This window comes from Passer montanus, unplaced genomic scaffold, assembly GCF_014805655.1.
Source record: "Passer montanus isolate IOZ18808 unplaced genomic scaffold, ASM1480565v1 scaffold102, whole genome shotgun sequence".
In the NCBI taxonomy this organism is placed as follows: Eukaryota; Metazoa; Chordata; class Aves; order Passeriformes; family Passeridae; genus Passer; species Passer montanus.
The window spans coordinates 1,657,416-1,673,276 of NW_024356727.1; the positions used below are offsets into that span (position 1 = coordinate 1,657,416).

The following is a 15,861-nucleotide window of genomic DNA, read 5'->3' on the forward strand; positions in this document are numbered from 1 at the left end:
TTCAAGCTGTATTGAAGCCCCTGTTCCCTAGACTCTGGTCATGTTGCTCTCCTCACATTTTTTCCCAGTAGGCTCATGTCTTCCTGGGGTGTAATGTCCAAATTTGTACCTGTATTCATGCTGAGGGTTTATTAATGCTGAGCTGAAGGGGAGAATTGCTTCACATTTTTGCAGGCTCTGCTTGTGTTTGTGCACACCAATATGCTGTGAGCAGATGTCGACTCACGGTGTCACCCTGAACCACGTTCAAGCACGGAGGCTCACGCTAAAACCAGGCAACCAAAGGGAAAAGAAGTGCCAAGCATTTCACCCTGCCACATATCTATTAGACAAATATGATAAAGTTTTATTGGAGATTAATTAGTTGAAAAGATACATGGAAAAAGAAGTTCTTGTTTGCCACAAGAGATCAGTGATCAGCGTTTACTGATTTCAGAGTTGAGTCATCCCCTTCACCAGCAACTGGAAATCTGATAATCTTTTCTGTCAGGAGAGAAATATGCACTGCAGATTAATGGCTGGGTTTGTGTTAATGCTCTGGGTTTCCTCATTCCTTGTTTTTATAGTCAGAAATCCCAGGTCAGAAAACTTCCTAGTGAGGTTTATGTGTCTGTAGCTCAAGATTGATGAAATAACCTGCTGATCTCAGCACTGTGACCAAAAACCTCAGTGAGTTTGTCATTTTCATATGAAGAAATTAAATTAGGGAGTCTAAATAAATTAACAAAAACTTTACTGTGGTTTACCACCTGGGCCTGTTCTGAGTAATGACACAGGAATTCCCTGCTGCTAGTCACATTTACAACATTTACATTGTAAACTGTACTGGAAAGGAATAAGCAAACTTCTTCAAATGCATAATTAGAATTTTCCTTCTGGAAAACTAATCTTGTGATTCTGCATATTTCTGAGCTTCTTTAGTAGAAGGAAGACTTTACTGTATTGCTTGCATATTATAAATCTCCTTTGATGAAAAAAATGAAAGAAATTCAAGCTAAGAGATGCATTTTATAGACAAAAAAACTTTTTCATATACTGAGTTGTATAATTGAAGCCTATCTTGACTGGAGAAGTTACTTTAGAAGTTTTTAAGGTTGTAAGCTATTTCCCCCTGTGCAATTCAATAGCTCATTACCAGTTAAATATCATTATATTATACTGTATATAGATCCAGTGTTCTGGAAGAAATCCACAAGAAGCAAATGCACTTGTGGGATATCCTCTATAGCTAATGGATATTTATTTTAATGGCAGAGACATTGCTTTAAATCTCTTTCTGCATTAATGATAAATTGATCATTAGTGCAAAGTAGGTGAGAATTAAAAACGGCTTCTAATAATTTATAGCTCATATTGATTTTGCGGGAACATTTCAATAATAAGGCAGAATCCAGGCCTTTGAATTGGGTAAATTCCATTCAGGTCAGTGGGATGTTTCCTGGAATAACCTGTCCTTCAACCCTCACTTTGTGGGTTTTGCTCACTGTGCACGTTTGGGAGCTCAAAAGCATGAGACAACACGAGCATTGCTCTTGCATGTGCACTAATGAGGAAGGATGAAGTTTAACAAGTCCAAGGGCTGAGTCCTGCACTTTGGCCACAATAACTCCCTACAGCGTTATGGGCTGGGGACAGTGTGGCTGAGCAGTGCCCAGGAGGAAAGAGACCTGGGAGTGCTGGTGACAGCCGGCTGAACATGAGCCAGCAGTGAGCCCTGGTGGCCAAGAAGGCCAAGGGCATCCTGGTCTGTATCAGGAATGGTGTGGCCAGCAGGAGCAGGGAGGTCATCCTTCCCCTGTACTTGACACTGGTGAGGCCACGCCTTGTGTGCTGTGTCCAGTTCTGGCCCCTCACTTTGGGAAGGATGTTAAGATGCTTGAGCACATCCGGAGGAGGCAACAAGGCTGGAGAGGGGCTGGGAACGCAAACCCTGTGAGGAACGACTGAGGGAGCTGGAGAAGGAGACTGGAGCCTGTAGAAAAGGAGACTAGCGTGACCTTGTCACTCTCTACAACTTCCTTGAAGGTGGCTGTAGTCAGGTGGGATTGGTCTCTTTCTCCAGGCAACAACTGGCAGAACAAGAAGTCACAGTCTCAAGCTGTGTCAAGGGAAATACAAGTTGGATATTAGGAAAAAGTTTTTTACAGAAAGGGTGATAAAGTTCTAGAATGGCCTCCCCAGGGAGGTGGTGAAGTCATCGTCCCTGGATGTGATTAAAAAAAGCCTGGATGTGGCACTGGGTGCCATGGTTTAGTTGAGGTGTTAGGACATGGGTTGGACTTGATGATCTTTAAGGTCTCTTCCAGTCTAGTCATACTGTGAATTCTGTAATTTGTAAGCCCCTGTGTGACTGTAATTTTGGTGCAGATTTTCACCCTTAGCCAAAGGATTTTTTTCTTGTTGTCCTGTGCAATTCAAGTGCACTAAGAGGAGGAGTTTTATTGAGGGAAGTGCCCTGATTTGGAGTTATAAGAATTAACTAATCTTAGCTTTAGAGGTCTCTCTGAATAGAAAGTATTTGCAACAAGATTTGTTGAATCCCAACTGAAAAAATAGCAACAAAGAAAAGGCATTTAATTTTTTTTTTTAAAATTAAGAGCACAAAAATTATGAAAGGGAACATTATTTTAAAAAATAAGATACTTTTTTGCAATGTGATTCTTTAATTTTCTAATGTTCCCTTTATTTTTCACTACAAATAATTTGAGAGCATTTCATGTTACCAAATGAAAAAAAAACAAAAGGGTTTCACTGTAAGTCTCTTCTTGGTTCCACTCCTTTTGCTGCTTTATAAAGTGCTTTGATATATCTGGATGAGAAGGACTACACCAATACTAAGCTTTTTTTAAACAAAGCAGCCACAGATGAGTAGCATATACTGTACCAACTCCTCTGACAAACCAGCAGTTCTATGAGAGGCAGGGATATGGAAAAAATGTGATAATTCATATTATGTGATTGTCTTCCTCCAGTGCATGGCATAATTCTGATTGAAATTACTGGCAGTACTTTGTGTGCATCAAAGGAAAAACAGCTCCAGGAACTGACATCCTGTGAAATGTGGAAGAGCTATTATAGGCTGGTGGTTCAATACAGTGGTTTCTGAAACCTTCCTGACAAAACCCATAAGCTTTTTCTGGGCAGTAATGCTCAACTCTGTGACCAAAGATGGTCAGCAGACCACCCATCTTTTCTATTCAAATTTGTGACAGCTTTAGCATGTGCAAAGATTCAAAGAGCAGGTTTCAGACCGTAATCCTTTTCAGGGCCCCATTCTTCTCATTTTACTTGTTAGAAACAAAATTAGATCCAAGGGTGTTAAAAGAAAGCTGCTAGCTTTCTAAGCCTTTAAAAATATGTATGCATTGCACATTTTTTCTCTGAGTACATCTTTTATTATGTACTGAAATAAATAGGTAAAATTAGGCAAGTTTTGATAAAGGCACAAAACTGCAGCTGAGAAGTCCTGGATTTTCTTTCCTGTTACAACCTGCTTTTAAAGATAAGCTGGTTGTGACTCTTCATTTTAATTATATGGCACTTCGTTTTAGCTCAGAATTTCTTTAATGTAATTCATTAAAACTAAAACACAGGTATGAATAAAATTATTTTCTGTTTCCAATCTCTTGATATTTGCACCCATTATTTGCATATATGCTAAGGAGGACAATCTTGGCCAACAAAGTTTCTTTACAGTGGTAATGTTTTCCCATACAAATTGTCCCTTTAAGCAAAGTTGATCAAATATTTACAGGATTCCCATCTATCTATGTATAAAATTTGAGGGAGGCCCATGCTTCCATAATTATCACAAACAGTGGCATTCATCAGGAAGCGACCTCTAAGTGCTTTAAACAGAGCATTGGCCTTAAAGTTGCACTGAATATTCTTGTTAGAGCTTTATAGACAAAAAGTTGTCGGTGGAGAAGACTTAATCCTGCAATGTTCTGTTTAATAACACTGGAAGATTAAAGCCTTTGGAACCTTTCAGCATTGGTGTGAAGGGTGTAATTCCACCAAGCCTTGCTCATTCCAATATCCTTTATCTTTGAGATTGGTAATATTGACCCAGCTTACCAGTTAGCCATTAAATGGCAAATGCTTTGTAGGGATTTGTCCAAGGTTGCACTTTGCAAAACTGTGCTGTGGCAGAGGCAGGTGTAGAAGTTCCATACTTTCCGTGCTACCAAAGAGGATTGTAGGATCGTGTTTTAGGGGAGGGTGTGGTGCCTCACCTGACACTCAAGCCATCAATCATCACAACAGGTAATTCATATTGAATTGTCACTGGATGAGAGACATGCCAGTAAAATGCAGATAGCTGTCCCTACTTGAATGCTTCCCCAAAAGCCTATTTGCTATACATGCATCCCCTGTATTTGTCCTTAAGAAAAGAACAGAATGCATATATCATCAGATTTTCTCTCTCCTTAAGTTAATTACCTTTGGCTTCTGTAGTAGCTTAATTTTTCTTTCCCTATCAATAGGTCTGCTGAAAGAAGCATAGCACAAAGGGTTTTATCTGTGTTATTGATTGGCTAGAAAGTGATGTGTTTGTGACTATTGGAGCTTCTCCAGTGCCTATTTATTTACATTGGGGGGAAAAAAATCAGCATTACTTGGAAAAAAATAACTTAAACTTTCATTTAACATTACAAAAGAGAGTATTGCTTAATCCCTGAAGTAGGAAATTGCTTTTCTTCATGATCCATTGCTTTCATACTATTTCTGGCTGCTGGTGCTGAAGGAAAGAAAAACTGTTCTCACTCTGTTTTCACCATATCGCTTTTCTTATCCTCCACAACAAAAAAAATTTAAAAAAAGAGAAAAATTTGGCTGCTAATTTGTTGTTGAAGTAAATACAGGGAAGGGAGAGCCTGGGTAAGGAAAGATGTTTTTGTCTCGAATGGGCACTTGCAAATATAGAAGCAGAGTAAAACTTTATGTGGAAATCTGAAAAGAGGAGATTAAGGATTTGAAGTTGTATATCAAAGCTGAAGTATATGAGCTATTGCTGTTCTTTGAGATGCTGTTATGGTTTTATACCTAAATTCAGCAGCATGCTCCCAGAAGATGAATGTTGCTAAGGAATGTTTTTTTTCATGTGTTCTAATCTTGCACATATACAGAGAGAAAGAAAATGGCAATTAGAAGGAGAAGGCATAGCTGGCTGAAAATGCTGGTATTTCATTTCACTTCACCTTGCTTAAGACTCATTCTTTTCAGTTAAAAGCACCTATTGTTTTATGTCTTCTAATATGTACTATAAAAATGCAATGTGTTACAGCTCGGTGCTGCAAAAAACAAATGGACTATAACTAAAGAATGATTATTTAGCTTTGGAAGTTACAGTACTTAATTAATGATTCCCTGACATTGTCGGGACAGGTCACAGAATGGATTTTAGAGTAATTGTAAGTTACCAGCAGTGGTTTTAAATTTTCCCCTAGGAACAGCAGTAGAAGTTGTATTTTCTCTTTTCCTATCAGTGCTGTCTCTTGTTTCCTTTTTTAATCTGATTGCTTTCTTGTTTTTTGAATCCATTTAGTCTTGCAAACCATAATCAGAGGTTATGCCAGTAAAGCAGTACTCTGAATTGTGATGGCAAGTTTTTGAGACTGGTATCTCACAGACGAGGCACGCGTACATTTCATTTTGAGTTTTAGCTTGTGCTAGCTATATGAAGAAGGTAGCAAGACCACACCATATGCCCAATAAAAGCTTCATTAGAAAGGCATTAGTAGATTAATCCAAGTTACTCTGTGGTTCATTTTATTTAGAATGTAATAAGGTAAGTTCATTAGTTTGCAGGCTTAATGTTTTCTACTGTACCTCAAAGCAACCAGTAACAATTCCATTGAGATTCCCCAGATCTCGCTAACACCTGTCAAGATAAACACATGGCTCTCTGGGGGAATCACCTTGGCAACATAACTGAGGGAATCTAGAAAAAAAAATAAGTCTTTCACACACAAAAGGGTGTTACACAGTCTAAACTTGATTAATGATTTTTCACATGCCTTCGAGGTCATATATCTCTTTAAAGTAGGAAAAAAAGTCAAATCAATCTCTGAAGAACAAATATTTTTGGAATGTACAATACTGCATCTGAAATGTATTTTAAAGAACTTGAAGGATGTAGAATAATTGTGCAATTTGAGCTGAGCCTCAGAAAGGCTGTCTGAGACCAGCAATTCAGTCTCCATCCCCCTAGGGCTAATATATTAGATTACAAGGATTATTGTAGTGGCACTATTTGTGCCACTACATTTAAGATTATGTCAGCATTTTCATTTTAAACCTGTATGTTCAGAGGTTCATAACTCAGCTATAGGAAATATGCTTGACATTAAAAATGTGTTCTGCACAACAGTGACACTTTTTCTGGGGAGAAAAAAAAAAAGGAGGAAAGAATGAAGCTTAAAGCTAAATAACTATTTGGACATTTTCAAGTTATGACTGCCAAAAGTTACTGTCGTCTTCTTGAAACTCTGCTTAGTAAATTCAGTTCTTTCTGCAGCTGACTTGTAACACGAGTGCTGTCTGGAGTCTAAAGCAATGCATTGTACTGGACAAAGAGTAGATGGCTGCATCTTATCCCTTTCTTTGCCAAGACTGAAGCAGAACTAATGTGTTCAAGGAAGGCAGGAGGTGGACTTCACGGTACATCCTCTTCTCAACCCAGGCCAGAAAAGTGAGGGGTGTTGTGTGATGTTCATGAGTCATAATGAGGGATATCTTAGAAATCCTGTCAGGAAACCTTGCTTAAAAATGCAGTCCTGACTTTAGGTACTCCACAAATACTATTTAAGGCTCTCTTGGCTACCAGTGGGCTTCCTACAAAAAAACCCAAAAAAAAACCCAAAAAAAAACCCCCAAAAAACAAAACAAAACAAAAAAAACCCCAAACAAACAAAACAAAACCCAAAAAAATCCCAACAGTTAACTGTGCCTTGCAAGATCCTTAGACTAAATTTTCCCATTTTGTAACCGTTGCACTCAGTCTATTCCTAGCTTTACTTGACATGGATTTAATAGCCCAGTTATTGTGCATGGTGAACAGTATCAAGAGCTGCAAACTCTGTAATACACACACTTTTCCTATTTCTGGAGGCCTTTATCAATAAATAGGTTTTGCATATGCTTGTACTGGATACAAAAGAGCAGAATACTGGGTTCTGTTATTGGCATTTGTCATCAAACTTCTTGATGACTAATTTACAAGCTATTTTTATGGTGGCTTGCTTTTTGTCCCTAGCTGAAGTATTTGCTGAGGAGTTCAAATCAGTAGCATTCAAGCTGTACCAGGGATCTCTCTTTTCTGTGGTAATGCAGTGCCAATTCCTGCAGCAGCACTGGGAGAAGTCAGAGACACTTTTGCAGGTTCTGCAGCAGCAGCCTAATTGCCCATAGAATTAACCACTGATGTGGTAGCCCAGAGAGAACATGGCTAGAGACCATTTGCTACAGGACTACAAATCTCCTAAATTCTTATGCTATATAGATACGGGTGGATTTGGCCTTATTTCCTGTGGCTTTAGATTGGAGTCAAAGGGGGAAGCCACACAAAGTGTTAGAAACCATTCTGCCACATTAAACAAAACAAACAAACAAAAAAAAAGATATTAAGTGTCATCGCAGCACTGGGAGCCAGCAAAAGCCAACCCCCAGTGGATTCTGAGGCATCCTTCTCAAGCCAGCTCAAACCAGGGCTAATTCACGTAAAGATGGACAAACCTGGCAAAGTGCCCCAATGACTTATGGACCAACCAGGGCTATTTCAGATGAAGACGGATCTTCTTCTCACAGTCAAAATTCCCCCGTGCAAAATATTCTCCACAAGCCCCTTCTGCTCTAAATTGAAAAGATCTGGCTTACGTGCATGTCTTCAATGAAATGAAACAAAATGAAAATCAGCTTGATTTTGACAGCAAGGAATAGCAAGAAAGAGATTACTTCATACGCAGAGTGTCAAGAAACATTTATTATGAAGATTTAAGCCTATGTGGATGGACAGAAATACTTATTAAGTGTACTAGGATTTGTTTTGAACTATGCATAGAGAGAGAATAGCTACACCACGAGAAAGCAGCCTAAGTATTTCCTTTGTAAGCTCTCCTTTCTCACATGATTACCAAAGTTTTGAATTTCTGTGTGTTTTATAGCTGCACAAATACTCCATTCATTCCCTTAGGATCACATTTTTTTACCTTCTAAGTCTTCAAGTAGTTAATATGATAAAGTTTATTGGCATAAAGTAAACAGTTTCTGATCTAAGTTATGTAGGGTTGGGACACAATCTGGACATGAATCACAGGCCTTGGTTCAGTATCTTGCAATTAACTGGCTTTTGAAAGGAACATTCTCTGTTGTCTAAAAGAGGAAAGTTACCACCTCCACTGTTACCAGACATCAGTAAAAGTACTGGGAGATACAATGTATAGGTCATTAAAGTCAGCAGTGTTTATACTGGAAAGAGGAAACATTAGCTTGACTGTTTTCTTCTCTAAGCCTCTGTCTGTGGGCTGGATAAACATAAATTTTGGTCTGTTTAATTGTAATCACAGAGTGTCCATGTGTTTTGAAATTAAGGGAGGGTCTAAGCCTAGCAGTGGGGAAAACATTGATAGAATGTTAAATCTCTCCATAGCTAATTGCATAATATTCATGTAATACACAGATTTGTGGAGGTGTTTTGGCGTGGTTTGTTTGTTTGTTTATTATTTTGCTGAACAGTAGTTGGGCTTCAGGAGTTTAAGAGTGGATTAAAAAGCAGGATTAACTAGATGTGGCCAGGGAAGCCTGGTTGCATAAGGTGGCACTTAACCAAAAGAAACCCTGAATTTAAGTGACAACTTCTGCTGGCCTAAGGCATGGTCTGCACTTCAGTTTTGCTGGTGTTGCTGAAGTTGTCCATCTTAGCTGATCTATCTGTACTGTTACAGAGAGATATGGTCATACCAGCAAGAAGTATCTGATTTTATTTTGGAAGTAATGTAAACTATACTCATGGGAGTACTTTTTTTGTTTGTATACATTTTCTTTAGGAGTATTTGGTGTTTATAGCATAATGATACTAGAGCAAATTAGGGAAAAGTGTGTTCTTACAATAAGGATATTCTTGCTCCAAAAATTTAGGAGCCTACTGGTATTAACAGAATTCATTTTGTGGAAATACCTTGATTAAAAGTCACAATTACTACCAATGTGACCTGCACAGGGTAAGTGTTAAATGGGACTAACTTCACTGAGCTAAGTTCTTGAGAGACTAAAAATTACCTTGTGAACACTAGAGTTCAAGAGTTCATTTTCACATTTTATTTACTATGCCTGCAGTGGAACGTTTATTTGTTTACACAAACTCTTGTTTATTGTCTTCTTTTGTACCACTTCTTTGTTCTTTGAGTGAACCTTCATGGACTGATAGCAGCATGTTGATTGTGTTGGAAGTACAATTCTATGTCCTTGGGGATTAAAACCGGGTTATTTCAACTTCACTTAGTCCTCAGCTAACAAAAATTCCTACTCTTATGTCAGCAGGGGGTAAAAAAGGCAAGTATTTTAAATAGGAAATGCTGCTTACCTTTGTTTTTCATAGTGTTTACTTGCAGAACCTTTTAACTTGTCATTAAAAAGCCTAACTCCAACTGCCAAAACCCCCAATTAAACTTTTTTAATAGAATCTTAAACAGAATCATGGGACCATTTAGGTTGGAAGAGACCTCTAAGATCCCCATTAACCTAGCACTGTCAAGGCCACTGAATCATGTCCCTAGATCCTACATAGAAACCTGGAACGGTTTGGGTTGAAAGGGACCTTAATTATGATCTCGTTCCAACCCCCCTGCCATAGACATGGACACCTTCCTCTTGACAACATTGCTCAGAGTTCTACCCAGCCTGGCCTTGAACACTTCCAGGAATGGGGCATCCACAGCTTCTCTGGACAAACTGTTCCAGTGCCTCCCCGCCCTCATAATAAAGAATTTCTTCTCAATGTCTAATCTGAATCTCTACAGGTCTTTTAAATACTTCCAAGAATGATTAATTCCCCGTTTCCCTGGGCAGCCTGTTCCAATGCTTGACAAGACTTCTAGAAGTTTTTCCAGATATCCAATCTAAATTTTCCCTGTCATGACTTGAGGCCATTTCTTCTTGTTCTATCACTCTTTACTTGAGGAAAGAGACAGACATTCACCTACAACCTTCTTTAAATCAAAACATGCAAAAAGTATAAGTGTCTGACTACCAGGATTTGCTTCAAATTGGAAAGAAGTTTTATTGGCTTGCTGAAAACACATTTAAAAAAAAAAAATGAGCACGAGAGGATTTTACTGGAATGTCCCTCTTTTGCCTTCCTGTCTCCATCTTGTTTTCATACACAGTTCCTTCTTCACCTTCCTGGTATGCTGTTAATTTTCAATCTTTTAATATTTTCTGCTAATTAATTCTCTCCCATTTCTCACCCTTGCACTGCATTAGAACACCTTTCTCCCCCATGAAACTTGGATAGTTCTCTCTTGTTTGGGGTTCAGAGTGCAGAGCCAGAAAAATGTCAAATGTTGTTAAAATTAGAGTTGCTACACCCAAGGTGCTGATCACATTACCAGATCCAGAAAGAGATGCCTACTTAGAGGGCAGTCACCTCATTCACACTTTAATAGGACTCTTGAGAGTTAGATGCCTAAATAGTTTTGTGAAGATTTGGTCTTTGTATACTCAACTCTTGGTTTGGATGCAGAGCAGCAAAACAATCCATTAATTTAATGGTCCCTAAGCAGTGTTTAATACCACAATGTAGCACCTAAAAATGACCCATTATAATCTATCTGATGAAAAAAAACCAAACTTCACTAAGTAGTCTCCAGGCACAAATTGAAACTAGAAACTTTAGTGGCAGTTGTGTATGTGCACTGCATAAATAGTACATATTTTAAAAGTAGAGTGCTTAAAAACCCCTTTTATCTTCAGTAAAATATTAAATGAAGTACCTAAACATTTTATTCATTTGTCCTTGTTTTTTAAGCACTTTAGGCTTCCCTGGCACAGTAGATGGCAGATGGAGCAAGAATTTAGATTAAGGTACTCAAACTACAAAGATCTCCAACAACACAGAGTGCTTCCAACAAGTCCTTCTGAATCCACACCAAAGTGGATCTTCAACCAAAGTAGAACAAACTGTGCTTGGGCTGGAAGGGACCTGTGGAAAGCCTCTCTCTGCAAGGTTACACACCTAAGGGGGAATCCCCGTGGGGATGGAGCCATGCTGTCCCGGGTGCTGAGGAGGAAACTCCCGCTGTAAGGTAGCACAATCCCCACGGCAGCCTTAAAACAGCAGAGCCAAGCAAAGTTAGTCTAGACAGGACTTGCCAACTGAAATTTTATCTGCACAACTGTGTTGCCAACTGTATCGTTACACGGTTGGCAATACCAGCTTCCTATTTCAGAGGAGTGATAACAATTTTAAGTTCCTCGTCTGTAGGATGTCTAGAATCATTAAGAACAGTCAAGTTAACTACTGCCTGTTTCCAAAACGGCAGCAACATGTGAACAGTTTAATGAAAAACTGGTTCCAGTGACTGAAATATTTTGTTTCCTGAGTCAGATTGATAGAAAACCTAGTGGTATTTATGGATGAAGTTTCTAACACACATTACTTGCATCAACAGGAAACATATATCAGGAGGTTTAATTTTATAAGAGCTGTCGAATCCAGGCTGACTTTTCTTTAAGGTTTTGTACCTCTTTCTCCTCCTTTCCCTAACTCTGAAACTTAGAGAAATTATTGTCTTTTATTTTTTAGGAGGTGACAGTGCATGACAGTTGAAAGCTGATAGTTTGGAAAATTGGTGTTTCTTCTTTCACGTGGAGGCTTTTGGAGACAGGTTGGAAAACTTGACTTCCTCCTAAGCTGCCTTTCCCTCTGGCGAGCCGGGGGTGTCACAGAGTGGACAGAGTGGCCCCTGCCTTGCAGGGCCATTCCCTAGGGCCAGGGCGGGCGCGGGCTTCCTTCGGGATGCGTGCCTGCCCATCCACGGAGCGCAGAAAGGGCTCGGGCAGTGCCGCTTTCCTTACTGCCTTAAGGCTTGGTTATAATTTCCCTCGGCGTCTTGGCGAAACTTTGGGTGCGTGGCGAGGCTGCGATGCGTCCGGGCAGGGCAGGGCAAGAGCAGCCTCTTGCTCGGCGCTGCTCCGGAGCTTCGGGGCTCCTTTCCTCGCTGTGTGCGGCCCCCGGCACGACTCCGCGGCGAAGGGCGTTTCTGTGGCCGGGGGCAGCGATCCGCCCTGGGCTGAGCGGGGCGAAAAGCCTTTCTCCTTCCTCAGCCTACGCGGCTGAGCAAAGGTTGTGACTTCCCTTCTCACCCGCGGGAATTAGCGCCTCGGCGAATTGCAGCGGTTTTCGTTTAAATTAACGCGAAATGTATAAAAAAAAACCCCAACCCCACCCCATTCTCACGCCCACCGCTCGCCCTCTCGCTTTCACGCATCCGCTACCCGCACCCATGATCTCATGCTGCTGAAGGCATGGCACAAGATCTACGGCAGGCTGGGAGCGGGGGAGGGAGGGAGGGAGGGAGGAGAGAGGAGGGCCGGGAGTGTGCGGCTCGCACACCCTGCTGCGCCCAGGTGCGGTACTGCAGGGGCTGCGCCTCCGCGCCCGGCTCCGGGGGGCGCAGGACCCGCCGCGGGCTGATAGGGTAGCCCTTAGAATAGCGACCCTCGGCTTTTCAACGAGACATCGGCACCCTCGGCTCTGTCTGTGTGTCTGTGCGAGGGTGGTGGTGTAGGGTAGCCCTCCGCCCTGTTCTGGGGGTGGGCGTGGGGCGAGCGCCGCGGCGGGGCCCCGCACCCGGGTGGCGATGCTGGAGCTGCCGGCGCCGCCCTGCAGCTGCGGGGGAACGAGGGGGGCTCAGCCCAGAAAGGATTTTTTTTCAGCCCAGCTTGCGGCCGTGGCTGCGGTGGGCGGCCGAGGTGCGGTAGTTGAGTAGTGCCGGAGAAAATCCCGGTAACTCTTTGTTCCCGGCGCCCTGTGTGTAATTACCGGATAATCACAGCCGGTGCCCGAATAGACGGAGGGAAACATCTGATGGACGAAGTTTAGGCCAATTAAAAGACCCCGAAATCGTTCTTTTTAAGATGAAAGTGGGTTTTCGAGACACTGGTACCTCTGAACTGTCGGAGGAGGGGAAGTGCTCCTGCCGTGCTGCTGACTCCGCGGCGCGGGTGGGGAGGAGAGGCGTGTGACAGTGTGTGTGCGTGTGTGCGCGTGTGTGTGTCCCCTCCACACCGCCCGAGCCGCGTTCTGGAAGTGCGCGGCTCCCGAAAGGCTGAGGAGAGGCAGCGCGACTGTGTGGGAGCTGAACTCAGCCTCCCTCTTTAACATAGGCTCGTCCTCTGCATTGCATCCAAGCTTCAGCGATTTGCTGTTCGGAGACTGCAGATTTGCATAGCCCTGCTCGCAAGCATGCTTATTTTTATTTTTATTTTTTTTTCCCCAGCTTCTTTCATAAGGGTGCACTATTCTCCCTGAAAACATCCTCGGGTATTACTGTCAATAGCCAGACCACTGAGATTGCCGGAGCAGCCTGATTATTGTCTGGCGGCGTGTGCGAGTGTGTGAGTGTGTGTTCGCGAGTGTGAGTGTGTGTGCGCGCCGGGAGAGAGCTCGCTCGGTGAGGGCTCACCAGTTTGGAGATGAATGGAGGGAAGAGCAGCAGTTTGATTTTTCTCTGCTTTCCCAGCGCTGGCTGATGGAGTGGCATCCCCTTTTCTCTTTCTTAGCAGAAATGTGGCATGATTGGCTACACTGTGGATTACTGAGGATAGGGGAATGCTTGGCATTCTCGTAGCCCTTGCAACTGTGGAGTATTGTTAATGAGCACCAGCCCCGGGAAAGCTGAAACTAACGATTGTTTGGGCACGGGGCTTTTCCCCACTTCCACCTCTTTGCGAAGGCTCTGAACTGCCTGGATTCTCTGACTATGTCTCGGATTGTTTTGGGTAGAAGAAGACCTGGAGAAAAGGATCCTCATATGCTTTCCCAAAGGGAAGAGATGGCTCGCCTGGTGCCGTGAGCTGCAGCCAGCGCCGTGTGCGAGTGTGCGAGCGCCTCTGCCCAAAGTTTGCCTCCGTTGCTGTGGCTGCTGCTCCTCCCGAGGACGCCGCGGGCCGGCTCGCCGCGCACCGGAGGATGGGGGGGCTCCTTAGGGGCAGCCCGGAGCCGGGACCCGCCAGCAGCGGCAGCAGCAGCGCCGGCGGCCGCTTGGCCCTGCTCTGGATAGTCCCGCTCACTCTCAGCGGCCTCCTTGGGGTGGCGTGGGGCGCCTCCAGTTTGGGCGCTCACCACATTCACCATTTCCACGGCAGCAGCAAACATCATTCAGTGCCTATCGCTATCTACAGGTCACCGGCTTCCTTGCGAGGCGGACACGGTGGGTTCGGGTGCCGCTCGGTGCCTGCGCGGTCGGGGGCGCGCCGCCCCGCAGAGGTCAGGCTGCGGGACCCCGGGGCCGGGGCTGCGGCGGCGCTCGGGGGGAGGATGAGGAGCACGGCGGAGAAGGAAGGGCTGGGCTGCGGAGCCGGGCCCGCCCGGAGCCCCGAGCCCCGTCGGGCGGGGTCCGGGCCCGTCCCGCCGCTCCCGATGGGGCGGGGGGCTCCATCACTCCCGGCTGGGCGGGGGATGCTGCCGGGGCCGCCGGGCATCCCCCGGGACCGGCGGCGTGTAGGTGCCGAGCGCCCCGCGGGGTCGCTGCGGGGTCCGCGGGCGCGGGGCAGGCGCTGGAGCGGAGGCTTTCCCGCACCCCGCCGCTCCCTGCCCCGCCGCAGCGGGAGCCGCCTGGAAAGCCCAGCCCGGAGGCGCCCGGAGCTGCGGCCCCGGCTGGGAGCGCCCCGCCTCGTTTCACCCCGACCCTCCCCGACCCCTCCCTGCCCCGGTGCGGGGGCACACGCTCAGGGCAGCCGCCCCCCGGGGACCCCGGCGCGGGGCGAGGGGCGGGGAGGGAGCCGGTGCGCTGCTTAAACCGCTGGTGATGATCGCGCTGCTTCCAGTTCATTACCTTGGTCGAAAGTCGATGAACTAAAGCAAAGGTCAGCTCATTATGCTGGGGATCGGGGGAGCGGTGAGAGCTGACACACTGAAGGAGGGAGGCGATGCCCACTGTAGCGGGCAGCAAAGGGACGGAGATGAAATTCTTTCCAAGTACAAATACATTTTGCTTAGGAACGACAGTGCTTCGGTAGTTAGTTTTTGAAGTGACAGGAAGCTGCTTCAGTGCCTTTTGGAGAGCCCCGTGCAGTTCTCTTTCTTTTTGCACGCAGACTTGCGAGAACCTGACATCAATACATGCAGAATAAGTGTGCATTACATATGTTCAGTAGCACCAAGAGCTGTCAAAGAAAGCGAAACACCAGACTGTGTTTTAAGGATTTAAAGCCTCCCTTTGTTTCCGAGGGAGGAAGAGAAGATAAAGAAACCCCCTTGTTGGTTTCTGATTAGATTATACAGCTTCATTCTTCTTCATTTTCTCGTCTTGCCTTGCTTCATTTGCACGACCATGCGATGTCATTTACAGGCTTTGCAAAGTAAAAACCAGATCTTGTACCTAACCTTTGCTTCTCTGTGCAAGATGACCTAGTTGCAGGCACGAGGTAGTTAGGAATTATTGGATTTTTTCCAGTGATTAACCATGCCGGTATTGGTGGAAACGGTAGCGTTGTTTACCTGAAAATCCCCACTGTGTGCTAAATACCCTTTGATACATAACTGCTAGAAAACAGACAAAGTGCAAAGAAATGCCTCTTCTTAAGCATTTTGTTATTTTTTAAAAAAACTTATATGAGTGGTCTAATTAGAAGCAAAAC

At 44.1% G+C, this 15,861-nt stretch overlaps 1 protein-coding gene across 28 annotated transcripts in view; it reads left to right on the plus strand.

Moving 5' to 3' along the window:
* The window catches only part of NRXN1 (neurexin 1), a 673,223-nt gene that overhangs the window by 390,174 nt on the left and 267,188 nt on the right, over positions 1 to 15,861 (plus strand). Inside the window, exon 1 of one of the 28 annotated variants that reach the window (XM_039717249.1) lies at positions 13,296 to 14,432. The exons of 24 other annotated variants lie outside the window; for them this stretch is intronic. In XM_039717249.1, the coding sequence (XP_039573183.1) occupies positions 14,192 to 14,432 (241 nt within the window). In that variant the 5' untranslated portion in view covers positions 13,296 to 14,191. Of the gene's footprint in view, positions 1 to 13,295; positions 14,433 to 15,861 lie in introns of those variants that run through there. 3 more of the 28 variants (XM_039717240.1, XM_039717274.1, XM_039717266.1) reach the window with 3 other exon arrangements.